Source organism: Phaenicophaeus curvirostris, chromosome Z (assembly GCF_032191515.1).
Source record: "Phaenicophaeus curvirostris isolate KB17595 chromosome Z, BPBGC_Pcur_1.0, whole genome shotgun sequence".
NCBI lineage: Eukaryota > Metazoa > Chordata > Aves > Cuculiformes > Cuculidae > Phaenicophaeus > Phaenicophaeus curvirostris.
The window spans coordinates 11622328-11650144 of record NC_091431.1 but is presented as its reverse complement, the minus strand read 5'-3'; the positions used below and the strand labels follow the sequence as shown (position 1 = coordinate 11650144).

General features: G+C 49.4%; 1 protein-coding gene across 1 annotated transcript; it reads right to left on the bottom strand.

The window, feature by feature from the left end:
- Positions 1–771: 771 nt before the first annotated feature.
- On the bottom strand, positions 772–26385 carry B4GALT1 (beta-1,4-galactosyltransferase 1). The gene is made up of 6 exons (XM_069879941.1): positions 26100–26385; positions 13864–14099; positions 5849–6036; positions 4299–4421; positions 2634–2738; positions 772–2155 (listed from the first exon to the last, which is right to left on the bottom strand). The coding sequence occupies exons 1-6, from the start codon at positions 26338–26340 to the stop codon at positions 2020–2022; spliced, it is 1029 nt and encodes a 342-aa protein (XP_069736042.1). The 5' UTR covers positions 26341–26385; the 3' UTR covers positions 772–2019.
- Between the last annotated feature and the right edge of the window lie 1432 nt (positions 26386–27817).

The window sequence follows — 27817 nt, the reverse complement described above, 5'->3', positions numbered from 1 at the left end:
GTATCCGCAAGAGATGGAGTCTGACCTGCCCCAAAGAGTCTTTTTTTAAATGCAACGAGGAGGAGCCCAAGATAGTAGCTCTTAAACGGAACCCTGCTTCCTTGCACTTCACTCCTGCTCCACGCAAGCTCACCTTTGCTCAGCTGCAGCACAACCGGAGTGAGTCTGGCCAGCAACAGCTTTTAAGGAAACAGGGTGAATGCTTTTTAAAGTGAGACTGAAAAGGAAGCTGGGTGTCCCCCATTAATTAGAGTCTCCAAACATACTCTGAGCCACTGCTGGCCCAAGAAGAAACGCACTGTTCCCTGGCCCCTGCAGGATCCCACCCCTGCAGCGCAAGGGTTCAGTAAAACCTTCAGGTCTCAACAAAATCAAACCAAACAAAACAAAATAAAACCAAACAAAACAAAATAAAACAAAACAAAACAACAACAACAAAAAAGCAGTGCTGAAGGTGATCCCCAATACTATGAGCATGTCCCTGATTTCAACAGCCTTCAGCACAGGCCAAGGAAGTGCAAATTGCTGTGGTCAAGAGCTGGTATTCGGTTCTGGCTGAGAGCTTTAAATAACTTAAACCAGCTCCAAGGGTGTCAGCGCTTGAGGCTTTAACTGGATCATGAAAAGCACGATGTCTGTACAGGTGGTGCCCTGATGCACCGACAAGAAGTAGTACTCTGAAACATGCATGACTCTCCAAGCCTGGGAAAATCAGAAGGGAGTTTCCCAATAGACACACATTGCAACGGGCTTCAGGAAAAGAAAAATTGATTGGATGTCAGCCCTACTGTGAATATCTCAGCACCGCAGGAGATTTAATGGACAAATACACAGAGCAAATATAAGACATGGCTTACATGTAATGATGCACATAAAAAGCCTACTAGTCCAAAGACAAAGGAGGCCTTAAATCATATCCTATTATGCTGCACCCTAGTTTAATCTGGTATTAAATACACTGCTTATGATATACAAATTACTGCAAGAAGTTATTAAAGTGTTACAACAACTACAAAAGTAATATATGAATTCAAGTTTTACACATGTTGCAAGAAAAATTTTGGTTTTAGGAAGCTTCAATGTTTAAATAGTGGGGTAACTTTCTACCACTATTAACAAGAGTTAGCAAATTTTAAGGCCATCATTTCATCATGCAATTAAATTCAATCATCTTTATTTCGTGAAAAAAAAACCACAAAACCAACCCCCCCACCTCACCTCCCAAAAAAATGTGGTGGTGTGCTGAGGCAAAAAATCACTACCACATCCAGAACTGAGGTTATTTAAAGCCAGTGGCTTTTGCATATGCCATCTCTGTGGTCCCCACCCTATATAGAGAGCTCACTGGCAAATTCTGATAAACTGGCTCCACTCATTCAAAGCCTCCTTTGATATTAAAAGAAACAATAACATTCATTTAACCCAGGCTTGATTGTTCAACACTTGCTCTGCACACAGAGAAGATGTTTGTTTTGGTAACTATGAGAAAAAAAAAAAAAGATATTGTCACCATTTAAAAAAATCTAATACAAACAAAGCGTAAACTTTTACAATTTTAGCAGCATTTTACAGTCCTTCATAAAGTAAAACTATTAAAAGGATTAAAACCATTAAAAGGAATGTTTTCATCCACCTCATTCAAAATATCAAAACATGATGGGCAGGGATGCATCACAGTCGTATCAGTAAAATTTGGGTCCAGCGATTAACTCATCTTGGGGAGCACTGCAACAAATAGATCCGATTCAACATTTTCTGGCAAAGTAAATATTTACAGCTTCTGGTCTCACAAAACAACAGAGAGCTAGAAAGTTGTTTAAAGTCAAGTCTGGAGTTAAAACAAAAAAAAAAAGAAAAGAAGTACTTGTCCAACTGATTTGGAAATGCTTTGGCATACCAAAAGTAGTCTCTTTTTTTTTTTTTTGTTCATCACAACTGTTATAAAACCAGCAGATATAAAGCATCAGTGAGGCCAGATGGCCTAGAAACACAGGCAAAGTCTCTCTTGTGTCTGTGATGTTAGCTTTTTGGCGAGCCAATATCCACTGTGATTTTTGTATACAGAGGGTACTTTTCAGTCCTTAACACCTTGTAGGACAGTGAATTTAAGCCGTCAGAGCTCATTGTCTCCCTTGTGTGAGCAATTCGGTCAAACCTGAGGAAGAAGGGGAAAAAATAATAAAACAACAAAGGAAGAGGGGCAGAGGTAAACGCCACAAAGAAAGAGGAAAAAAAATGTTAAATACCCAAACTTCACATGACATTTTTATAGCCTTTTAGGCCTATCTCCGGTGTTTAAAGGGCAACCCCAGTGTCAGTATGGGTCCCATAAACTCCCAGATTTGGCTGCCCTGAGCAGTGGGCAAAAGCATCCCCATGGGGTCAAATTTTAGGCTTTTAAATAGCACAGGTCCTTTCCCAGCTCTGCACCTGAGCACAGGTTTTATATACCAAAGACAAGCTGGAAAGAATTGCTTAGATTAACTTGCTGCGTTTAAGAAAAAAAAGGTGAGAAGCTTTTGTGCCATAGTGAAATCTTGGGGAGAAGATCTGTCATGTGGTAATAAACTGGCGAGGGAAGAGGTCAGTTTACGCAGGGAACAGAGGACAGCAAGGGATCGGGGGAGACGCACCTTTCAGGGTTGGGCTCATTCTTCCTGTCCCGGGAATGTCGAATCATTCTGCACTTCCCAATGATGGCATCTGGACGGGATATGCCCATGCCTTTAAATACCAGCCTGTAAAACGCAATTACATTAAACACCCCTGGTAGCTGAAGGATGTGAGATGCTTTACCACACCTTCCACAAATTACCATTGATTTGGGGGGTTGCATTTTTCCGATGAGGATGTTAGTGCGATTCCAGGCTTGCTAACAATGAAAGGAGGTGGGAAAAGCCGGTCCCTTTCCACACAGGCACTTAGCATGCGGAAAAGAAACGTCCCGGGTCAACGCCAAGGATTTGGTAATTCACCACACCCTCACTTGCACCACCAGCTCCTCCAACGCCCACATTAACATTGCTTCAGGCTGCAGACTGGAATTTGAATGGCAGGCATCTAGTTTTTAACCCACCTGGAAAGGAGCCAGCAGAGAATTGTAGGGGGTGGGGAGGTTTTTTTTGGGTTGTGAAAGCTGCAGTGCTGGTAGAAACTGAAGTGAATGGTGGTGAGGCAGCATGGGGACACACATGGCTACAACCACAGCTGTCCCAGCTGGGACCGGCCTGTCTTTCTTTGCATGGTGTCTGCAAGGCACCTGCAGTTCATGGACAACAATGCTGAAAAGGTACCATTTCTTCCCCTTTGTCATTTCTATATCATAGAATCACCAGGTTGGAAAAGACCCATCAGATCATCGAGTCCAACCATTCCTATCAAACACTAAACCATGCCCCTTAGCACCCCGTCCACACCTCCAGGGAAGGTGACTCAACCACCTCCCTGGGCAGCCTGTTCCAGTGCCCAGTGACCCTTTCCATGAAAAATTTTTTTCCTAATGTCCAGCCTGAACCTCCCCTGGCGGCCCTTGAGGCCATTCCCTCTCGTCCTTTGCCTTCTCAAAACCTGAGTATGCTAAAAACAGCAGACTGCTACCTTGCTTTGAATTACCTTCCCCCCTTATTTGGTTCCTGAAGATGTGAAGAGCTCAGACCATTCAGAGAGGTTTTGCCACTGAGAAACATGAAGAGGTCTTCCCAAATCTGAGCTCACCATGATGATTTCTCAAAACAACTGCCCTGGGGATGCGAAGCTGTAAGGTGGCACAACCCCATGTCCACCCTCTGCCCGAGTCTTCAGGCTGAGGTGGTCCCAGGCCACCCTATGCAAACACCTTCCTCTTCTGCAGTTCTCAGTCTTGCTTGGCTCCTTCTGAGCAGGAAGCAATGGCTCACAGTGTTATTTAGAGATGCTTACAGCCTGACAAATGAAGCTCTCCTGGGAACAAAGGAATCAACTATCAGGCTGCAGACCTAGGCAAGCCTGGGGCTGTGTGGGGCTATGTGAGTCAAGGTCTTCTCCACTGCCCCAGATTTCCTTCTTTTGGCCAGTGCTGGGAAGCCCAGAAGTGTGATGCACTGTCACGGATGGGATTTTTTCAGCCAAACCCACTCCCCAGCACAGCTTAGGAGCTGCAAAATAGGATGCCAGCACCCAGTAGGAACATTTGGAGTTGAGGCTCCTGCCATCTAGGTGAAAAGACACCCTGCACCCCTCCACATTTGGGTAAGAGCAGCAGGTTTGTGCTCAAACCCACCCTAGAGGCACCCTGGGTGTCAAGGCAAGTATATATTTACCTGTTATAAATGTCATCATCTTCACCACCCCAGCCCCAGTAATTGTTCGGGAACCCGTTGATCTTTGTGAACTGCTCTTTGCTCAAGGCAGACACACCTCCAAAATACTGATTGTAAGGCAACCTGGAAGCGGAGAGAAAAGGCTATTAAAGAAGAAGAGGTACTAGCCAAGGAGCAGCCTCCCCAGCAGCGAAGGGCTACTGCCCTTCACCCCAGCCCACCCACCACTCACTACAAAGTGCATCCCTGCATCAGGGAGCAGCACATGTTTTGGTGCCCTGGACTCACTTTGCCAAGGCAAAGGGAACTGGTGGGCTCAGTCCCAAATACAGCTAGGAAGTATCTTGCAATTGGCAGTGCCTGCAGCCTTTTACTAAGAAGCACACCGTCTTTAAAGTACAGGCTGGTGAGATGCACGTCACCTCACCACAGGACAGATGGGTGACATGCACGCCCCAGGAACAGCAAGAGATCAGTGAGGCATTGAAGGTGATGCAGAGCCTTCTCTTTCTGCAGCTCTATCACTTGCTTCCATGTTCCCCAGTGTCCCAAAGGAAAGCTTGCAGCCCAAAACTGAGCCAGTAGCGTGACCTTGCACACACAAAGCCGAACAGCTACTGCTTGAAATGGGGGACGACTCACTTGGGGATCAGGGATAGATGAAATTCAGACCCACAGCACCAGGAAAGGGCACATGCAGGGATGAGCAGGACCTAGTGCAGACCTTGTCTCTGCTTCAACAAGCAGAAGAAACTCCTGAGGCCTGCATTTCTGCTCTAAGCTTCACTAGCTGCAAGAAAAATATTCTGTAGTGGCAGCAACAGTCCTGCGCCAAGAAGAGCTTGGTCTGGGGTGGAGACATACAGGGGTCCTGCCACCAAGCCTCTGCTGCATCTTTAGCACCACTGACCACCGTGGGGTCGTGATCAGTTTTCACTTTATAGATGAGCTTTTAAACACTGCCTTGGGGATTTGGGATTAAAAAAGAAAAGCAAGACATGTTTTTGTTTGCAGAGGCTCACTGAACCTAAATGTATGCTGAACAGCATTTCATTTCGTATTGCTCTTGGATGCCAGGGTAGGTCCCTCAGTGGCCCAAAACTGAACAGCCAAAAATATTTCATTTTGCTCTTAAAATAGCGTCTGATGCAGTCTTTTTAAAGCTGCACATAATTCTCTCTGTGAGAGTGTCTCACTTTTCAGACTGGGTGGAAACACTAGCTGCCTTCCAGCTTCCAGCCTGAAACACAAGAAGAGATACGCAGGCATCTGCAAAATGATGGGCTCTTACTTTTTCCTTGCCTGTTTCACTTTCCAGATGCTGTGAATTTTAATAAACTGCTCAGCTGCGCTTCTCCCCTCTTCCTGCCCTTCAGCCGATCCTGCTTGCAACCACTCGCTCCCTGCAGGGACTCACACGCCAAGACAGGCTTTTGCCAGAGGCATTTTCCCATGCTTTCAGTGGTGGGTGGGGATATATAGCACTGTGCCTGGCCTGCTAGGCTCATGGTGATATTTGGAACAAAATGCCCCTCCAAAAGGTGTCTCACCGAAATCCGAATTTATCCATGGATACAGAGAGGTGCCGTGGCTGGCTGTAACATTTGTAGATGTTCCTGTCATCCATTGGGATGAGGTCTACATCACTAAACACAAAGCAATTGTAGTCATACTCTTTCAAAGCCTCTGTGAATCCTATATTCAGCAGCTTAGCACGGTTAAATTCTTCTTCTCCATCCTAGTTAAAAAAAAAAAGGAAAGAACAGTTAAGTGATGTAAATTTAAGAGTTGATATCAGCAGTTTCTTACCAGTCACTGGACACCACTGTCACTGCACTGGGTTGGCATGCCTGTGATGGACTGAGCTTGAGCCCAAGCGCCCTCCCCACAGCCCGCACTGGTCATCCACAGTGAGCAACCCCCAAATGCCACCTGTGGGATGACTGCATCTGAGCCAGGTGCAAAACCATAGGGGCAACTGAAACTGCTGAGGCTTGGGGCACAACAACCCTATGCAGTGCCACAGACTAGGAGAAGTCTGTCTAGAAAGCTGCCTGGAGGAGAGGGACCTGGGGGTTTTGGTTGACAGCAACTGAACATGAGCCAGCAGTGTGCCCAGGTGGCCAAGAAGGCCAATGGCATCTTGGCTTGTATCAGAAACGGCATGACCAGCAGGTCCAGGGAGGTTATTCTCCTTCTGTACTCGGCACTGGTGAGACCACTCCTCGAATCCTGTGTTCAGTTCTGGGCCCCTCAGCACAAGAAGGATGTTGAGGCTCTGGAGCGAGTTCAGAGAAGAGCAACAAAGCTGGTGAAGGGGCTGGAGAGCAGGTCTTACGAGGAGCGGCTGAGAGAGCTGGGGTTGTTTAGCCTGGAGAAGAGGAGGCTGAGGGGACACCTCCTTGCTCTCTATAACTACCTGAGAGGAGGTTGTAGAGAGGAGAGAGTTGGCCTCTTCTCCCAAGTGACAGGGGACAGGACAAGAGGGAATGGCCTCAAGCTCCGCCAGGGGAGGTTTAGGCTGGACATTAGGAAAAAATTCTTCACAGAAAGGGTCATTGGGCACTGGAACAGGCTGCCCAGGGAGGTGGTTGATTCACCTTCCCTGGAGGTGTTTACGGCACAGGTGGACGAGGTGCTAAGGGACATGGTTTAGTGTTTGATAGGAATGCTTGGACTTGATGATCTGGTGGGTCTCTTCCAACCTGGTTATTCTATGATTCTAAGTCTGGACCTGGCTCAGATCGATGTAGGCTCCTAGAGGACAGGTTTCGTGCTGAGTGGTCACTCCATGCACAGGCACTTCAGCACTGAATTTTGTGATTGAGTTTACAGTCCACCAGGGCAAGCAGCTGAGGCTTCCCAAGGCAGCAAAGAAAGTCAAGCTCCTCTAGAAGAAGGGACCCTTGCTACATAAAGAAACCTTGGCAATGCTTTAGCTGACAGCCAGGAAAAGGACCATGGAGCAAAACCTTTCCGTGGCCAGCATTCTGGCACTCTCCTCCTAAGCTCTGCCAGAGATGGCTGTGGGACCATGGTGCAGCCTCTGCTCAGCAGCAGAGAACTCACACCAGACCCAATTTGCCAAGAACGGAGTAGCACCAGGAGCTAAGGTCTGACGCTTTGATGCTCACTCCTGCTCCCATGCCAAGCCCTGGGCAGCCATGTGCACACAGGAGCAGGATGTCCCTAGGGCCCTGGATAGGGAACTGGTGGCTCAGCATGTGGCTGTGACATACAGCCTTATTTGCTGTACGGCAGCCCGGTGAGAGCCACTTCCTGCAAGGGCTATCGCTGGCACGCTGACTGCCACCACCTGCGGTGGTGCACAGCCCCTTCCTTGCTGCTCCTCTGCCGCGCGACCCACCATCCATACCGGAGACTCTCCAGGAAACAAAACCAGGAGGGCTGTCACCATGAAAAGAGCTGACACCACAGCAGGGCACATTTATCCCACGGCAGGTGCAGTTAACAAAGGGCCCCGCAAACAGCGGGGCAGGAAACTCTCCACTCTCCAAGCAATGAGGTGCCCAAGGAGAAATCAGTTTGGCTTCTCTCAGGCAGAAATGTTTCAAAAGCATATGTGGCTTTGAGCACAAGTACAGGCTCGCAAATTGCTTGAGTACTTTCGTAAAACAACAGGATCACAGCCACTAACCCGAGAACACCAGTGGTTTAAGAGCAAGGGTTTCCAGTCCAGGACCCAGCTTTGCATCAGAAGCTTCAAACCCAAACCCTGTGTAGGGGAACAGAGCAGGCGTAAGAGAACTAACAAGGTATTGCTGAAAGAGGCTAATTTTTTTTTGCCAGCCTGAAAACCATGACTGCCAAACCCTGTCTTCTACCATGCCCTACATTTCCCTTTCCACCACCTCAGAGCCATGTTGAGCCAAAGGACTCTCCCACTGTACAAGCCACTCCCCCCACCCTCTGGTACCCACATCCAGAGTGGGACATGAACCAAGGACAGATAAAATACTGTGCCTAAGGAGCAGCAGCTTAAAATATCACCTCATCCCAAATGGCTAGTTAATAAATAGGCAGTTTGGAAACTGTTTAATCCAGACTGGTTAATGGACCTGCGGTGGGAGAGCCAACAGGCTCTTGAAACAGCCAAAAATACCTTTCAAATGAAGGTTTTAACATGCAATTGTCAAACCAAGGTTTTCAAAAGCATTCATCACCTGCCTCAGGCATAAATGACTTCACAGGGAGAAGTGAGCTTTGCGGAGGAGGATCTGAGCAAATTCTCAGCATCCTCACCCAAAACAGAAAGGGTTCAATGCAATAACTAAGGTGGTGGGAAGATGATCACCATCACGCATAACCAAAAACAGTGAAAGCTTAAGTGCAGAAAATGAAGGCAAGTGGATCAAAGAGGCTGGGGAGAGGGAGCAGCTTAGGCTGTGAGATCAGAGGGTTTTCTTCCCCCAGCCTCAGCTGTGGAGTGCTTCTCAGGTCCCACAGCACCAAATCCAGGCTCAGTTCCATAGTCCCAAGGGGTACTTTTTCCTGTGCTGCTGCAAAGTGCAGTCTGCTCACACCTCAAAGCACCTGCTGGGTCCAGTCTAGGAAAGTATTTCACACCCTTTGGCTGCTCTTTTCTTAGTGAAATTTTAAAGCAAAGGGCACTTCACACCGGTTTTGTTACTAGCAGAGCCTCAGACATAATTAATCCACACTTTCAGGTAGCTTCTAACTCTTCTGAGTGACACCTGGGGATTTAACAATGTTACAAGATGATGCAATTTTTAAATCGCATCCTGAAAAACCCCAAAGCACAGAGCAGTGACCTGACCAAGAGCATGAAGGACTCTTCCTGCCGCCTCACCCACCACTGCAACCCTGGGCATATTAAGAGACCAGACACACAGCAAACACTTCATGTGGGCACTGCTGCTGTCCTCCCAAATGACCCCATAGCTTCACAAAATCCAAAAGTCCTGGGTGAAAAAAAATCAAAATGAAACAAAGAAAACAAACCCCCCTCTCCAAGATGTTTTTTAGTAAAATTTCAGCAAGCAGGTAGTTCATGCATCAAACCTTGCAAGGCTGTTATTAATTGCGGCTTCTTTGAGAGCAGGACATTGGTTTTCTGACCATGAGGTATGCAGGACATTACAGTGTTTACCAGAGAAAAAAAAAAACAAACCGACAAGTGGGTTTGTTTTCTGCAGAAAGTTCTGCTTCTTTACATAAGGCAAAGTGGAACCACTGGCATGCTGCAAACAAGCATCTACGATTAAAATCTCTCAAAAACTCAAAACGTGCTGCAGGCTTCCACCTTGGACTAATCCCCAACTTTTTCGAGGAAAAAAAAAGGCAGAGTTGGGAAATCTCCTTTCTGTGCTGCTGTTCCTCCCAGGTGATCGCAGGGCACAGTACCACAGGCAACCCTCAGAGGAACAGATAAAACAGAACTGAAGAAGCCTTCAGCTCTCTGTGCTTCACAGCTCTTCAGCCCAACAGAGGCTCCCTGTTATCAGCCACAAGGAAATGGATCTGCTTGGACTTGCTTGGACAGAGTGGCATCATCCTGAAAAGCTAGGCAGCACACAGGGGCTGCTGTTTTGACATTGTTGCCAAGCTCTTGGGGTAGCCTCCACACTTATTTCCTAGGGTTTCAACTACAGAAGATGTACTGCGAGCACATTTTTGCTGTTTTTTTACCCTGACAATATTTTCCCTGCATTCTCTTGTCCTGAAACTTAACCCATGCCTGAGTTCAGTGCTGGCAGCTAGCACCTGTTTCTGGCTCCTAATTTCACTACCTGTGCCTCTACCAGCACATCCAAGTCCACCTCATTTCTCAGTCCACGAGAAAACCTGCTGCCTCCAGTCCTTCAGGGTCTGATGCTGACTCCTTCTCAGTCCTGGAGATTATCAGCTCAAGCAAAAAAAAAAATCCAGTTTTTTTCACTTCCCATCCCTTACTTTTGCTGAATCTAGTTTGCTCAGCCAGACCTATCAAAGGATGCTACCTTTTTCTATTGCCAGGCAAATAAAATGGAGGTTTTTGGAACTGTCACTCAGCCTAAAGGGCTTGCCAATCAGCAAGAAGCCATCTGTCCCAGTTTTGTCTTGCCTCTTCCATGTAGGAGGCGGCTCTGTGATTCCTCCTGCAGACAGCATAGCAATGCAGAGGACCAATGGCTACATCTCTCTCACTTGGATTTTAAACTTGCCAGGTCTTGGGCACATGATGATCAGGATATGTGTTTCTAGTTGTCTAGAAGAGTTCCACCATGTCCAGCAAGAGGCTGCTAGCTAAGTCAGGGAACCCCCAAAACAGCCTGAACCACATGCACCACGTCCAAGTGGAAGTTCATGTGCCAGTGGACTCGGGTAGGTGGAAACAAGATTTCCAGGGCCATGCAGAGACAACAGAGGACATTGCTGTTTCTCTGTCAGAGGGTGTTTTGAGGCCTTAGCACCACTACAACAGGAGAGAGCAGCCACAAGGCAAACTCGCCTCCCCCACCACTAAGAGAGTAAGCAGGAGCCAAGCACAATTCCTTCCTTTGCCCACATACCTGGGGAGTCCTGTTACCCCCTGCAAAATAACATGAATAAATGTGAAGCCCAAACCACTCCACAATCACATGCACGCACGCACACTCTGGAAAACTGTTGTTGAGGACACTGCAGGTAATGTCAGGGGCCAGTGGAAAACTGCTGAATAACTGCACAGTTTTCAGGGAATTTGCTGAGTCTCCTCTTTTCCTGTACTTCAGTTTCACTGTATGGGCATTTGCACAGGCTGAACTGCAGCAAGAAAACTCATTTCTAGACCTGAGCACCCAGGTGACTATGGCTTGAAGGCACTGGAGAGCATGTAGGTGACAGCAGGAGTGAGCAGGACTGAGAGAGATATCACAAATTCATCGCTGCCTTCTCATTTGATCAAATCAAGCTTGCATAGCATCAAATAAGTGCTACAAAAAGCACTCCCAGCTGTGTGTCCTCATCTCAGATCTATCTAAAAAATCCTACAACTGCTACTCCATGTGTCGAGTTTGGGTTTTGCTGTGGGTGGGGTGCAGAGGGTAAAGAACAACATACATTTTCCACTGACTCCTGTTACACACTGGACATTTTGCAAAACATCATCCCCCTGACTTGAGCCAAGTCCTACTCTGAGGCATTCAGGCACGCAAGAACAGCATGGTGGAGACACAATGGACTTGTGACGGAAACACATTGCGCTGAAAGGAAGAAGTTTGACATTACCAGTGCAGCAGTAGCAGGGCTCAGCGCTCCTTTTTCTTTCTATGAGATGCAGAGCACAGAAGAGCACGTAGGCAGCGTGTAAGAACCACATCACACAGTAATTCTCCTTGCTTCAGTGATTGCTTTGCTATAGACAGGATTAACAAGTAAAGGTAATATTTCCCCACTAGAAGGAAAAAGAAAATAAAAAAAAGGAGGGCAGATGCAAAGGGAAGGACAGACAAGAAAAAGAGAAAAGCAATTGTCAAGACAGCAGAGAAATACAGACCTTTTTCCTACTGCAATTCTGTCAGAATTAATACATCTTCTGCAACTCTTTCTATTCAATGTTCCCACTGACCCTTGAGAGATGCACCTAGTGCGTTCACTACCAGTGACCATTCTGCCTTTTCCAGACACTGTTTATTACAGGCATGCAGAAGGAGCGTGTTTATTTTACAAACCAAGCAGTATTACTTGCTAACCTACATCTGACTGCTGGATGTGCACTGGATGCCACTCCCGCTCCAACTTTGCTCAAGGGATGCGTCTGAAACAAACATTTGCTGCAGTAATTTTTGTGAGAGTTAACTTTAGAGCACACAGAGAGCCCCACAGCCCTAGCACTGGAGGACAGGACCAGAGTAGAGGAGGAGCCAGCAACGCAGAGCAACGCAAGCTAGCATGCACCATTGCAGCAGCAGGAGGAACTCAAACCAGGCTTTGGACACTGTAAGCCTTCACGGGTGCCAGCACGGCTCTACATGATAGGGCCGCTCATTTTCCTTACCCTTGAACATCACTGGTGGGGAAATAACCACCTCTAGCTGCACCACTAGGTCTTTGTGTTGGAGATGCCCACTTGCCCACAAGCAGTGGCCCTGGATCATGGGTGGGCAGCTCTCCCTAGTGCTCCACAGAGCCAGCGCTGAGCTACGTCTGCCCGGGAAAGCAGCAAACCCACCACAGGATCACTGCTGGAAAACACACTGCATCCTTGTTTCCGAGTCACACTGAAAAACCAAAGGCATGCTGCTCTGCCACCCTCACCCACCTGCACCCCAGTGATCTGTGGGGACTGTGGCTCAAGCAGCCTTATGGCACAAGGAACTTGCACAGACACTGTACGTGCAAGGACATGCAGCTTAAAGGATGAAGGGCTGGGGCTGGCCCCACGTTGCTGGACTGCAGTGGCACCAGCCGCTCGTTGCATTACATAGGAGGGGTTTCCTTACAGGGCTTAATTTCAGGGCACAGCGTGCCAGTCCGCACTCTGCAGAAACACCGTGTCCTCAGTGACCTGGCTCCCAGGCCACAAGCACAGTTGGCTGCAGAGACCAGAGCATCTTGGCTGCTATGCCTGGGGGCTACCACTAATCGCTTTTGCACAGATCACTGGCACCCTAGAAATCAGTAGAGTAAGAGAAATAGCAGTAACAGAGTATTGGTTTTCTCTCTAGAAAAAGGTTTCACCCTACTTTCAATTCTGAGAGGAAATTTATCGCTTGGGCAACCATGTCAATTATTCATGGTGTTTGATATGCCCAAGCACATCAGCTGACCCACAAATTTAAGAAGCTACATTTAAAGAAGCATGTTCCTTCATCTCAGCTTTTACAGATCTGAGGAAAACCCAGAGAGAAACTGTGCCGTGAGATTGTCCAGCCACGGGTCTCTGCTGGGGGAGCTCTCAGAACTGCATGTGCCCTTTCACGCTGCAGATCATGCAGCTTTGTACAGATTTTCAGCTTTCGCAAGCGTGAAAAACACCATCTATTTAACCATCATTATGGTATAAATTAAGACAGCTTGTCTGGAGTGAAATATGCCTTTTTTTTTTTAAAAGACAAGTCTAAGGTCATCAGATATTGAGAAAAAAAAACCAACATCCCCCTAACACTACTTGTTTCTCTTTACCTGAAGACAATCACTCACCTACTCCACTGCCACAGCTTTGCTTTCTGCATCCTGACACTTTGTGCAATATTACTACCATGAACAGAAGTTGTTCAAGAAAGTAAGTGAAATCCTACAGCTTATGGGACATCCAATGCCAAATAAGGCATTAATGCTACCTTGTCACTTTCAAGATCTTTGTATGCAATTCCTGCAGTTGTTGGGAAAAGGAACACTTGGAAAGAGAAATTAAAATTAGTTGTGCTACGAGGGTTTTTTCCTCTCCTCAGCAAGTGGTTTCTCTACTCATGCTCTTTTCCACTTATTTTTTTTTTTTTGTGGTGCTAAAGTAACCTTATCCCTGCCTGCCAGCCCACTATAAAGCAACCATTCCTCTGTTCTAGGGCACACAGGCACTCTTACAAGAGCATTATAAAGCCCTGTGTCTTCAGCATCTTACCTGGTTGATAACATATACTCCATAATCTAGCTGCTGCCTCTGTAGAATTGGGTGCAGGTAATAAAGCCAGTACTTCAGATGTTCCTCTCGGTTCCTGAACGGTATGATTATTGCTACTTTCTGCAGTGCTACACAATCCTTTGGAGCAAAACGACCTCCTGCTTTAACCTCTGGGTTTATTCTCGCCACTTCGTCTAGGTTCACAGGCTGGGAAAACTCCACACGCAGTGCACCAACTGGAAGAAAGGCACAACAGAAAGCAAGTTAGCACACACAATCTGTTTCTCTGAGCACACATCCTTTACACACATTGTTTTTCCATTTTGTTTTTATTTTTTTAAAACCAGAGGTTTGGATCCAAACAAAATCCCAGCAGTGCATGGAGGTTTTGAAGCTTGGACCAACCCCACCCAAAGCAACCACACAACACCAATCACAGCAAACCCACAAACGCTGTAGCCTCTTGGAACCAGACCCCGAACAAGTTGCTGATGCTGAATGAGTCTTGGAAGTCCTCCTATCTGCATAGTAAACCAACAGCTGCACTCCCACTGTCATGTGCACTACAAAACCGGTCTAGAAAAAGGTATCATCCTCTGTGCCCTCATACACCTCAGAGCCCAGCACTTCAAAAACAGCCCTTTTTTCCTACCAATGACATTACTTATGCCAATGCTAGCCACATGCAAAGTGAACAAAACCCCCTTTCTTGTTTGGTTTTCTTTTTCCTTATAGATACTTTCAGTGTTCTGTAGGCATGCCCATTATTTCATATAAGTCCTGTACCAGAGCTGCTAAAAAAAAAATAACCCAGATTTGCATGTAGGTTGGCAATTCCTATGCAGTTTCAATAGCAGCAGATTTTGAAACTGCCAAAATAATCTGTACCAAAACTGATGTGTAAAACCAAGAGGACCCCTGGCACGACAGAGAGGATGGCAGCCTCTGAGCTGCTCAAGGCTGAGCTCAGGGAGAGAGAGCAGTGACCGCTTGAGGGACTGATATGGCCAATGAGACCTACTTTGCAAGATTTCAGCTCACATTGTGATTTGCTTACCAGGGTTTCTCTCCCTTGCCACACTGGCTCCAAATCAATCTTTCCTGTACACCTTATTCATGGGTCTGGGGCTACACACAGCATTGCGAACCACAACCCTTTTGTGAATGCCCTCTCTTAACATCCAGGCTGACCTATCTGTAGTATTTGCTACTCCATCCCTCATGAAAAGACTTGCTGAAAACTCCTAATAAGTGTGGTAGCTGCCCACAGAAAGATCTCTCTCGCTGCAGCTCATCTCCCAAAAAATGCTCTACAGGGGGTGGGGATGCTGAGGCCCTTGTGCATAAAGCAGAAGGTCTTCAACATAAACACATGGCTGGGGATCACTCCTTAAAGACCTGGCTGCTGCACCCTGGCCCTCCACCTAGGAGTGAACACATGCACGTGTGTGCATGCACGTACTCGCACAAGTTTTCTAGGGCTACCACCTCCTCTGCATTTGCTGATGAGATCCCCAGGCCGCTGGCACGTGCACACAAAAGTGTGTGAGTGAGCTGAGGAGACAAGAGCGATTTTTAGAGCTCTAAAAGACAGTAGCAGCCACAATCAACCTTGTGCATACCCCAACATGTGACTACTGAACAGGAGAAATAATGCTCCAGGCTCATAATACATTCCCTGGTCATTTATCTAGAAGAAGCTACTTTAGTTCAGTTGTGCAGCTCCACAAACCTGGGTTTATTCAGGTAGGAGATGGCAAAAAGGAGACTGGCTAAGCAGGCAGAGGCAGCCCCACAGGAAGCTTTGGTGCTGGATTCACTGCCTGCACAGTGCAGGCAAGAGCTTGCTGAAACCAGCATCACGGGCAGGACCCATGGGGATCTCCTGATCACTCCATTTTGCACAGGTTAAACAGCTATGTTGGCAAGGTTCCCTCTCACACAAGGTGGAGGCAGGGATTTCTCAGAGCCTAGGCTGTGGGATCAGCCTGTCCATGCTCTCAGCACCCCCAGGGTTCCCAGCTGCACCCCAATATTCCTGCACAGTTGCCTCACGGCGCAAGCTGGGTCCTGCGGATGCCTGCCCTGCGGCTGCATGGCTGGAGCCACAGCCTCTCTGGCTGAAAGGCAGCTTGCAGGGAGAGCTGGAAGGATGCTTCGCAGCGGAAGAGGGAAGAATGGGAGGAACTGGGGCAGGAAGGAACATGCAGCAGCATGACTGGGATGAGAGCTCAGATAGAGGTGGTAGGATTGGGCCAGGCACAGCCATCCCCACGCTGGTGGGTCAGGCAGGGAAGAGGCATCACAGCAGCGAGCCCAGCAGGGGCCGGAGGGGGAGAGTGCACCTTTTCCTCTGAATTTGGTTATCGCTTCCCTGCCACGGTGGCAAGGGCTCTCCCAGAATGATTCTGACCTCAATTCACCTCCACATGTGCTTCCCTTGCCCATCCCTCTGCCCTGCAGCATCACCCCGCTAGGAGACCAGCACTCACAGTTAGGATGATGCACTTTTGTGCACCTAATGCAGCAGAAGGTATTGTGCTGCCCATGGCCAGGGAATGGGATTACACTGGGCATCCATGCCCAGGTCTGTTATTTCACTGCCTTGCTCACACACCTTGCCACCAGCAGCGGGACCAGCCTGGTGGGACGCTGCAGGAGGCAGCAGTGCAGAAGCAGCACATCCCTTCTTGAGGCCATGCCAGCCCAGCCGGCTTCCCAGGCGCTGGCCATCCCAGCCAGCACCAGCGTGGGCTGTGGTCCCGGCTCCCAGGTGCTGCTCCCATGAAATAAGTGTGAACCGCGTCAGCCCGGGGGATGTGCATTCATGTGCAGCATTAGCGGGGAGGAAAGGAAAGTGTCCCATTTAGTTGAATTTACAGGGGAAGTGTCTGCTGGAGGCTTGCGAGCTCCAGCTGGGCAAGGACAAACACAAGCTTCTGGACAGTGCAAGCATGGCTTTTTGCAGTCTGCCACTTGTTGCCAGCCCCTGGGGCCAAACACAGACCTCTCATCCCACCTTCCTCTTGTTTACCTTCAAGAGGCTGGAACCCCAGCAACGAAAAAATGGGAAAGTAAAATGCATTCATGATAAAAAACAGCTCCAGAAATTTAATAGTTTCAGAGTCTTGAAGGAGACTGGTGAGAAATTATCTGTACTGCTTTAAATCTTCAGAGAATCAAATCAGTTTTACAGGCAGCACACCTTGCAAATGCTGCCCCAAGGGACACAGACAACATGCAGGTCCGTGAGAAGACCCCAGGCACTGATGCCGGCACATGTACAGCAAGGTAGCCGCCTCCAGGTCTGGCTGGATGTGACTCACCTGGTTAATACATTCAACAGTGTCAGTAAGAATACGAAAACGTAAAAAACTTGAATTGGCTGTTTTCAAATACAGAACAGCTAAAACAAACTAGACGCCATAAAGGCATGGGCTGACAAAAGCAAAAGCCAAATACCACCAGCTGCAAACCGATGCTTTCAGTTCACTTCTCAGGCAGGACAATGATAAAGACAAATCTGCAAACACAAGATTTCCAACTGGTGAGCAGAAACAGTTCCGGTTGCTAATTTTAAATAATTTTGACTAAAATTTTACTACCTGGAGAGCAAGCAGCCCCAGTCTCCCACAGACACTGACTCAGGACATGATCTGCTTGATATCAAGGAAATGTGTGAAGTTTGCTCTGAGTGCTGTCCCATCAGCCAAAAACTATATCCCTATCCATGTTTACTAGGTAAACTTTCCAGCCCGATTCACTCCATCTCAATCTTTTCAAGGTGACTGCCTGACACAGGAGCTGTACAGAGTCCCTGCTAAAAACAGACAGGCATGACTGACCTACATGGACTTGCAGTTCCAGTCACCTGTCCAGCCCAGGATTTGTAGGCAGACACCTCTTGAGTTCAGAGGTACAGAACTTCAACAGAGCAGCCTCAAAAGCCGCCAACATACATTTTTAGCAAAAGAAAACCTTGAAAACATGAATAAACTACTGTCAGAAGCTTGCAAAACCACAGCATCACATCGAAACACTTCAGAGGTTGTAAAAGGAGGGTTGGGGTGGCAGTGGTAGGGTAAGAGAGATATCCATAAAAAAAAGCCAACACCTTCCCGGCCCCTCATCTCTGACCCCCAGAAGCATTTCTGCTGATAGGGAAGGTGCACAGGAAAAGTGTTGGGCAGGCACAAATACCGGTTGCTGTGCACACAAAACAGGAAGCAGCTTCTCACATGAAGCAAAAGGCGAGGCTTGCAAAATGCCAGAGGCAGTGGAGCACTCCAGCCTCAGGAACCTGGCTCACACCACCAGTGATTTTCTCATCCTTCACTACCCAACAGCCACGCATGCTTGCCGCAACAGCTAAACCTCTTGCTGCATGAGGCTGCCAGCACGTGTCCTCTCCAGTGCTCATCCTGCTGACTCAAATCAGGGGACCCTCATGCTGAAAGCCCAGAATTCACTCAGCCTGATGCTACAATGATTCACGACCCTGCTCCGGCCTCCCTGGACCATAGATTCTGGAAGTGCTAGGAAAACTCAAGCAGCAATGGCCTGCAGAGACAGAATTATACTCTTACATCCCCAGGAGAGCTGTGGACAGGGTGGGGCCACACACATCCAAGAAGCTGGTCGTAGGTGATACAGCATGGGGCATCAGCCACAAAGGGAGGCCCTGGTGGGGTTCAAGTGCGATTGATCGAGGGGAAAAACCCTTACCCAGAAATGCAGGGCAGCCCTAGCAGAAGGAAATATGAAGGAGGGCAGCTGAGTTCATGGGCAGGTTTGGAAAGGTGATCTAGCAGACTGAATTACCCTCCCACACACATCACTGGGAAAATCAGCAAAATCCACCTGTGTGCTTTAAACTGGGCACAAATCTCAGATATTTAATTTAGTGAGAATTGAAAGCAAAAGTGTGTAGCACAGAGGGTGGAAAACATCTTTCCCCAAATAGAGCAGAAAAGAACATTTCCATGGCCGAGGCCAAGAGCCGGGCACTGTTCTCCAGCTGCCAAACCATGTGCACACCCACACTGCCATGCTCAGACAAACCTCATGCAAAAGGAAAGCTGGAAGAGAAAAGCAGAAATCACAGAAAGGAGAAAAAAAAACCCTCTCTCTTTGCAGGGGCCCAGCAGAAAAGAGAAGTCCCCTGGCTGAGAAAAAAAACCCAACAGCTCCACCCCGGAAAACAGGGGGGCAAGTCCCCAGGCTGTGGAGCAGGGGTTCCCTCAGCCCCCAGACTTTCGTGGCAGCTCCAGGGCAGCCAGGTAGCTGCATCCCACGGCTCAGCAAAGCAAGTATTTCCTTTTAAAATCAGCTAAACTCCAGAGCTGTGCCAGCACCTACGCAGGCGGCACCAGCCAAGCTTGAACTGGGGTTCAGCTCCGTGGTGGGTAGGCAGGACCCACGGATGGGACGGCCCTAGCACATCACCTCACTCAGCTGGGTCCTCCAAGCAGCCTTCTGTCCTGGCATGCAACCCACCAGCCAAAACAACCACGGGGACATCTCTGTTTCCTTGCAAAGTGGCTGGCAGCTGCTGCCTGCAGCTCTCACTCCCTCAAGAACTATTAAAAAAAAAAAAAAAATTCCTTCTGTCTGGCTAGAAATATCTCAGCGAGGGGAAAAAAAGCCTTTCCAAGGAGTGGGATATGTTTTCTTTGGCTGGTCTATGCTTGTGAAGTTTCATTCTCTTACAGATACCTGCTACGCTGATGCAAGGGTCCTGGGTGGGCTCACACAGCGTCTGGCATCTGCAACCATGGACCCCAAAGAGAAACAGGCTGAAAAACATGAGGATGCATTGCACACACTGGCAACATTGGATCTGCAAAATGGCAGGTTTGCCTGATTAACTGAGCAACCGCAGCCGGAGAACAAGATTTCTTAGTGCAACCCCAAATGCTGCCTATTCCAACACAAGGCATCATGCTAGCGTACGATGTCTTTAAAAAAAACTAAGAAAGACCTTCATTTCCACAAGAAGGTACTTTTGGAAGAGAAGCAAAAGCCCTTATCGGTGGCTCAAATCCAGCACATGCTCACTGAAGTGGGTTTGAACCAGTCTCCCTTTGAGTGGGGCAATCTGCATGCGATTAGCCCCGCTCTCTGCTGCTGCAAAATTAAATTCCAGGCCCTCGAACAGCAAACTCAAAACAAATAAACAGAGAGGCCCAGATCAGAAAAAAGGCTGAGCTGCCCCCCACCAGGAACTCCTCGCCCTACCGCAGGGCGGGATGGGCAGCTCTCCTGGGCTGAGTGGCATCCCAGGAGCAGCTCCAAGTCAAAAGGCAGACCCCGTGCCTGATCCCATCCCAGCGGCGGTGGCTGCACCTGGATCCCGCACTGCCCTGGGGCTGGGGTGCGCTCCCCAAATAGAACAAGTGAGCACCAGGTGCCAGGTGAGGCAGAAGTGCATCTGTCTGGCTGAAACTCAGCCAGGGCTTGGGCACCCCCAAAAGCATAAGGTGCTGCCGGCACCGGGGAGGTTGGGAAGCGAGGAGGACAAGAGCAGGGCATTGCGTGCCAGGGGAGGTGGCTGCTGAAACACTGCTGCTCCCAAGCAGAACAGGTATGCAGAAAGCCATCTTGTAAAGTCTTTACAAGGATGTCTCCAGCATCAGGGAGACACGTTTGCAGGTAAATGCCCTCAAAGCAAGTCCAGCGGCACCCCAGCCTGGGGACCTTGGGTAGGAGAGGTGATAGAAGCCGCTCTCTTTCAGACAAACATCTGCAGGGGCTTGGGGACTGCCCCAAGCTCCTGCAAGTCAGCTGCAGCCAGGAGGCAGCTGGAAAGGCTGTTTGCTGTGCTCCAGAATTACCAGTGGCCATGGCCGCTGCTTGACCATGTCTGAAGATGCTAATCCACACGTCTGGAGAGTTAATCCACGTGTGGCTCACTAAACACATCTTCTTGCAGGCAGGAGATCTAGGCACTGATTTGCACAAAGGAAAACACTGTCCTGGTGGGGATGCCCTGGAGAGACAGGGGCAAGCTGGACACTGACAGCTCCATCTGCATCCCAGAAAAACCCAGACCTCTGGCCCCACCACTGCAGCACTGTTGTGAACTGGGTGGCTCTGTCCCAAAACCCTCCTGCCCCACAGAGAAGGGTGTGCAGGAGGGAGGGAGGGGAGCTGTAGATGCAAGGTGATGGCTGGAGAGGAAGGTCCTCCGGTGAGGAGAAGAGGTGAGTGGTGGAGTCCAGCAGCCCAGTCTAGCACCTTGGGCTCACTTGTGAGGCCACCAGACTCGGAGCACCTCCCTGCTTAGGACCAGGCAGCCTCAGCCCCCTATGCTTTGGGGTGGAGGGGGTCCTCATTACAGCAACTATGTCCTCCATATGTTAAGTGAAGTCAGACTAAGCAGCTCCACAACACAAGAGAAAAGTTGCAAGTTTAACTGAATTCTACATCCAAGTGCAGTCCAGGAAGCTGCAAGCGTCTGTCTCTTTCTGAAAAAAACACAATCTTGGCCCAGGTTCCACAGAAATTAGCTGTTGCCTCAGATCAACCACTGGCAGAGAAACAAACACGTTATAGAAAACTAGATGCGCCAAATGGAAAACTTTCTTTTTATCCCCAGCACATCCCGTCTGTTGTGCCGTGACCCTGAAACAGCTGCTTTCCAGGAAGGCACAGTACCTTTCTAAGTGAGTTTGCAAGTCCCATTAACAGTCCTTGACCTTCACTTTGACCAGAGAAGAGGATGCTAAGGATGCTTTCACCAGACACGCTGCTCCCTGCCTGCCGACAAAGCCTGTGCTACAGAGGTACGACGTGCTCCCAGCTACACGGGTAGTGGCAGAGCTGTCGGCAGCGTTGCCAGGATCGTGCAGCTGCTCCCTGCCAAACATCTTAAACATATTCTTTGGAAAAGTTTAACACAGTTTCTCAACCTCTCTTTTGAGGCCAAGGAAGACCAACTTTGATCAAACTGGTTCACGTGTTAGCTCCCCCTCCCCCAGCTCTCTCCACGCTCTTCTCTTTTGAGTTTCTGTTTTACTTTTTCAAAACAAGGCAGAGGAGGGACACAGCACAACCCCAGCGTTCAACCAGGAGCAAAGTAATGCCTGTAGCACCCTAGCCGGAAGGGAGGCAGAGGGAGAAGAGACAGCAGCTGCATTGGACAGGTTCAATAAAACAAAAATAAAGCAAAGCAGACAAGAGTTTAAGTTCATATGAGAGGAGGGGTTGATACCGTGTGTAAGCAAATGCCTTCTCCACTGCTTGGTATCGTTAAGTGACCCACGGATTTGGAAGCCCCTGGTTTCTGAAGCATGAAGTCCCCACAGCGAGACAGAAAGCCCATGAATCCAGGTGGGCTATGTGATAGGAACCAGATCCCAGGCATGCCAACCCTACCAAATCATGATCTGCTAGGACTCTGCCAGTACTAAAACATCCTTTACCCCTCCCCATGCTATGTCCACATACACAGGATCCTCAAACTAGATTGCTTGTAAACTCACTGACCTCTCAAGCAGCCCATAACCTCTAATAACTTCTTTGATACAGGCACTAAGCATCACCACTGATTTGACAGTCTACCTCTGAACGAGCCTGAAAGCATCAGAATACCCTCAGCACTTATCTTCACCCTCTACAGTTTAGAGTGACTGTTCGCACTGACTAGACAGGAATCCGAAGTTATGCATCAAAGAGAAAGCCCATGCCATAGGTCCTCCCCACTCCAGCTGGGCAAAGAAGCCTCTTTCTGTCAATGTCTGGATTTTTAAACATGCCTTACAAACAGTGGGTAGCATCAGTTTCTAAGCGGGACTCTGGCATCTCAAAGAAAAAGTTGTTTTTCTTGCATGGCCAAGATCTCCCACCAAATAGCCACTTGGAAACTGTATTCTTTTTTAAACATTACTGCAAAATAGTGCCTCTCTAGTGGTGTGTGCTTTGGACAGTTCACTGGTTCGTATATTAAATTAGGGGTTTCTTTTGGTGTTTTTTTGTTTTGTTTTATTTTGTTTTATTTGTCAATATCCCTTAATTGTTTGGGTTTAGGGTGAAAAGCTATTCAGCCAGACACTTGACTGTCATGTGTTTAGCGCAGTTGAGCCATCTTTGCCATGAAAGGGTAAAAACACATCTCTTCAGTCTGCCATCCTGTAACAGCCGCACACGGCATCTAGACGAAGGTAAAAAATGCTGAAGGAGGCAGCTGTATTCTAAAATAACCTCCATAAACAACACGTGTTTTTGATCAGGCAGGACTTGAAAATGATATCCCTGAAATACAGATAAGCCTGTCCATTAGATTCTACTTGGTAGACTTCTGGCACTAAAAGAAAAACACTGCTTGAAGGGGAGCTCTTGGAGAGGCATCTTCATACCAAAGAACCTGCCCAATTCTCCACTCTCTCCTGAAAACAGCAGGTACATAACAAGCTCATCACCAAAACACCAAGACCTCATGGAAAAGGTAGAAGGAAAGGACTTCACTGTTTTAAAAGCACTTAGGACAACATACATACTACTCCTATAGGGCAACTTCTTAAACTTTTCATTAAAAAAAAAAAAGAAAAAACACTTTCTTTTTTCCCAGCTCCTAAAGAACATATCAATTTGGGGAGTGGACACCTTCAGGATATATCTGGATTTACTTGCTTTTGGTCTTCTCAGAGGTTGAAATTTCATGGCAGCAAGCAGGCTCTGCTTCTCAATACCGCATTTAAGAACTCTTTGGCATACAGCTCTAAACTGGAGCATAAATTCAAAATGCTTATAATACCTTGTATTAGAGAATTTTGTAGCTCTCAAGGACTTTTAATTCAAAGTTGAATTATGGTATTATTTCCTCAGCCCTGACTTATGCTTTTAAATTATAAATAAAGGCAAGTGAACCATAAAAGCATTTTAAATTTGGCAGCTTCTTGTAGAGATTAAATCTCATTCAGCTAATGTATTTGCTGCAGAGCCAGACGGCAGTGACTCTAAACTACTCTCTCTAAACATTGCTAGAGAGAAAACTCAGGGCCTCTGAAATGAGTACCTGGCTATTTAACCGTTCAAAAAGCCCAAGCAGCTCAGTCACACCTGTCCTGTGTGATTTGCCACATGCTTCCCAGCAACAAGGGGGAAGACAGGGGAAGAAAATATTAAAAAAAAAAAAAAAAAAAGGGTGAGGTACATTTCAACAAATTTATGTTAATGCAGAGGGAACAGGGCAGCTGGAGCTACCTGTTCCCACTAGGGCAGTTCTCCATGGCATTGGGAAGGTGGGAATCACAGGAGGGTGCTTGCTGTTTCCTGCTTGTAATGTTCATACTGATAAGGAGTTTTGTGCACAAAAAGAAGAGTTTTTTTTTTAATTGTGGACGGGTGAATTAAGCGTCGGAAATGCCTGTGGAGTGTATACCTCTCCACCCCCCATCACTGGCCTTAGAGATATGAGATGTTGATCAGGGCAGACTCGGCTCTGACCAACATCTGAGGCACAGCAGGATTGTTTTACAAATGCTGTTTGCTATCAAAAGCTGGAAAGAGTAGGAAAAAAATGGAATACCCATCAGGTTTCACATCTACATGCTGGCTTTGAAGCCATGATGGTGCCAGCCTGCGTCTGAATGCATGCACCCCACAAGTACTGCAGGTCGCACAGCTAGAAACTATTTGCCTACATTGTGAAAGGCCTCTTTCTACTTGGCCCTGTGGCTCTCACTCTAAACTCCGTAACCACTTTCAACAGTCTCATTTGGCCTTTGGCGGATTCTGCAAATTGCACTTAGGATGTTACAAAAATGGTATAAAATATTTGAACTGATCTTTCAGCAACAACTAACTCTGATAATGCTTTGAATCCTGGGGACACTAAGAGCATTTCTCTAAACTGCAGGCATTTCAAAAGCACATGACTCACTCCTGAGAGGATCGGGCTAAGTGGAGACCATTTAAAGCAAAGCCATATGCATAAAGAGCTCCCACATCCACTCCAAGAGGACAGGCTTGCACAGCTGCTTTCAACTTGAAGATTTTTAGGGGGAAAAAGTGAAAGATATGAATCAAAAACAATACCAACAAAAAAAACCCCAACCCCATAGCACAGTTCCTTTTAGTGACCTCAAACCCACCTTCCTAAAATAACAAACCAGTCATTTGTAATTTACATACATTGATCCATAAACAGCTGACCAGCCAGCAAAGAGAGAAACTCTGAATTTGTGTCAGTTTCATAAACTGAAAACCACAGGTAGCTTCTCAAAAGCCTCTTTCCTCGTGGTCTCTGGCGATAAAGGCGCCTGTGCCAACATGGCACGAGACGATCCCCAGTATCCAGACCCCAAACAGCTTGTGGCCAGGTCTCTGTCCAACTAGAACATCAGCAGGTCCAGGTAACCAATTCCACCTACACCACGGGAGGGTCCGTTTAGGGAGCCGCTGCTACAAACAGCAAGGTGGGCAACAGCCTTGGAAAAAAGCTGAAATTTCACTTCGCCTTGTGACAGAGCCAGCGGATCAAACAGCTCGAGGTGACCCGCCTCAAAATGAGAGCACCGGCGGGCTGCCTCCCAGCATCGCGGTGGTCCCGGGAAAGGCTTGCGGGAAGCACAGCTCTGGTGCAGATAAAACAGACACCAGGCTGCCACGTATCAGGATACTGTATCACAGGGCCAGAAAAAAAAAACGTGGGAAGCGCCGACGGGATGCGTTACAACTGTATTCATGGCTCTGCCTCGCAGCGCTTTTCAGGTCCCCGGCGCACACAAAAGGCTGCGAGAGCGCAAAACAGCCCGGCCGATCCTTCCTGCGAGGGTTGCGCAAGAGGAGCGCTTTGGGTAGAGCTCCCGGAGGAAATTACCCAGCCTCAACCTGACAGAAACCTACACGGGACGGGGAGGCCGGGCGAGCATCCCCCCGGGATTCTCCCACAATGCCCCTGGGCCGGGCACCGTGCCGCTGTCGCACCCGCGGGGACTGGCCCTGCCGAGCCGCTCCGGGACCGGGGGCACCGTCCGCCGCGGGGAGAGACCCTGTGGAGCCTCACCGGGACCGGGGGCACCGTCCCTGCGGGGAGAGACCCTACCTAGCCACTCCGGGACCGGGGGACACCGTCCCCACGGGGACAGACCCTACCGAGCCTCACCGGGACGGGGACACCGTCGCCCGCCCGCGACGCGCGCTGCCTCCCGGGCCCCTCGGGGAGGTCGCAGAGCGAGAAGCGGCGCCCCCCCCACCCCCGACCCCCCCGCTCGCCATCCCCGGGGAGCGCTCACCGAGCAGCGGGGAGGTGCCGGGGCAGGGGGCCGGGGCCGGGCCGGGCGGCGGGCGGGACGGCGGCAGCGAGAGGCTGGCGGGCGGCGGGAGGCGCGGCGGCGGCTCGGGGCTGCCCGGCGGCCCCAGGGCGCTGCCCGCCAGGTAGTACAGCAGCGTGGCGGAGAGGTGCAGGGCGCAGAAGGCGACGAGGAGGCGGCAGGCCCGCTGCAGCGAGGTGCCGGGCAGCGACGGCTCCTTCATGCCGCTGCGCTGGCGGGGAGCGCCGCCCGCCCCGCTCCGCGCCGCCGACGGGGGACGGGGACGGGCGGGGGGCGGGGGCTGCTCCGCCCGCGGGGGGCGGCCCCGGGCCCTGGGACCCGCCTGCCGCCGCCGAAAGAGCCGCCCGCCCCGGCATCCCGCCCCCGGCCCCCGCAGCCCTCCCCGCGTCCTCCTCCTCCCCGGCTTCCCCTCCTCGTCATCGCGCCCCAGCGTCCCTCCCTGCCGTCCCTCCCCCGCCATCCCGTCCCGCCACCCCTCCCCCAGCATCCCTCCGCAGCATCCCAAGCCGGCATCCCTCCCCAGCATCCCTCCCCCAGCATCCCACCCCGTCAACCCTCCCTCATCATCTCTCCCCCGGCATCCCTCCCCCAGCATCCCACCCCATCAACCCACCCCGGCATCCCTCCCTCATCATTCCTCCCCAGCATCCCACCCCAGCATCCCTTCCTCATCATCCCTCCCCATCATCCCACCCCAGCATCCCTCCCCAGCATCCCTCCCCATAATCCCACCCCGGCATCCCTCCCCATCATCCCACCCCAGCATCCCTTCCAGCATCCCGCTGGCCTCCACCAGCGTCTCTCCTCACACCGGAGCTGGCTCCTGGACACGCACCCCTCTTCTCCGCCTGGCTTTCCGGCAGGACACCCGGTAACACCGTGTATAACCCTGGCTTCAGGTTTACACGAGTCACTGTAGCACCGTGCAAAACTGCTCGGCTTTATCAGAGGGCATTAGAGACAGCTGTGAGCTGCTGCGAGGTTATCGCACAGGCTGTATTTGTGTTTGTGCCCCCTGCTGAGCTGTACGTGGTCTTCACTTGGCATGGTGAAGTATTAACTGTAGGTTTCTGTTAGCTCAGTGGACCTTGTTTCAAAACATTTTCTATAAAGCAAAAAAATCCAAGACCACCTTTTTGTTGAACAAATCACAGGACCTCAGCAGTGGCAGGTCCTTCTGCAGGAGTTCTCCATCCAAACATCCTGCTCGGAGCAAGACTGTAGTAACTGCAGTCAGTTCAAGGCTCTCCTGAGCCTTGAAAGCTGCCCAGCATGGGGATCTCCACTTCTCTGGTGCCCTGCCCCACATTCCTGAGGAAGGAGTTTCCTCATGTCCATCATTAAGCCAGTAGAAGTGCCTGGCCAAGCAGGTCTGGGCATCATCCAACATCCCTGAAAGTGAGCCCAGGAGCCTGGAAAGAAACCTCCTTGGAGCTGCCCTGTCAGCCTGTCTCAGCCAGCAGCAGTGATGGTAGGAGATCTTACTGTTGTCCTTCAGTGAGAGCAGCAACAGTCAGGTAGCCAGTGCTAATTTTGCTGTTCCCCTGGATACTGCAGGCACCTTGCTCACAGCTGACTGGAGAGAGGTCAGTGACTCACTCACAGGGTAAGCAAGACTGACAGCTGACCAGGCAAAATCCTGCTGGTAGTCTGGCAGACTTGCATGTATCTGGTTAGCC

Coding starts and splice junctions, on each gene's coding strand:
- B4GALT1 (XM_069879941.1), bottom strand. CDS start 26,340: ATGAAGGAGCCGTCGCTGCCCGGCACCTCGCTGCAGCGGGCCTGCCGC. Junction 6,037..13,863: donor GAGTATATGTTATCAACCAG/GTAAGATGCTGA, acceptor TTTTTTAACTAG/GATGGAGAAGAAGAATTTAA. Junction 4,422..5,848: donor ATGGATAAATTCGGATTTCG/GTGAGACACCTT, acceptor CTCCGCTTCCAG/GTTGCCTTACAATCAGTATT.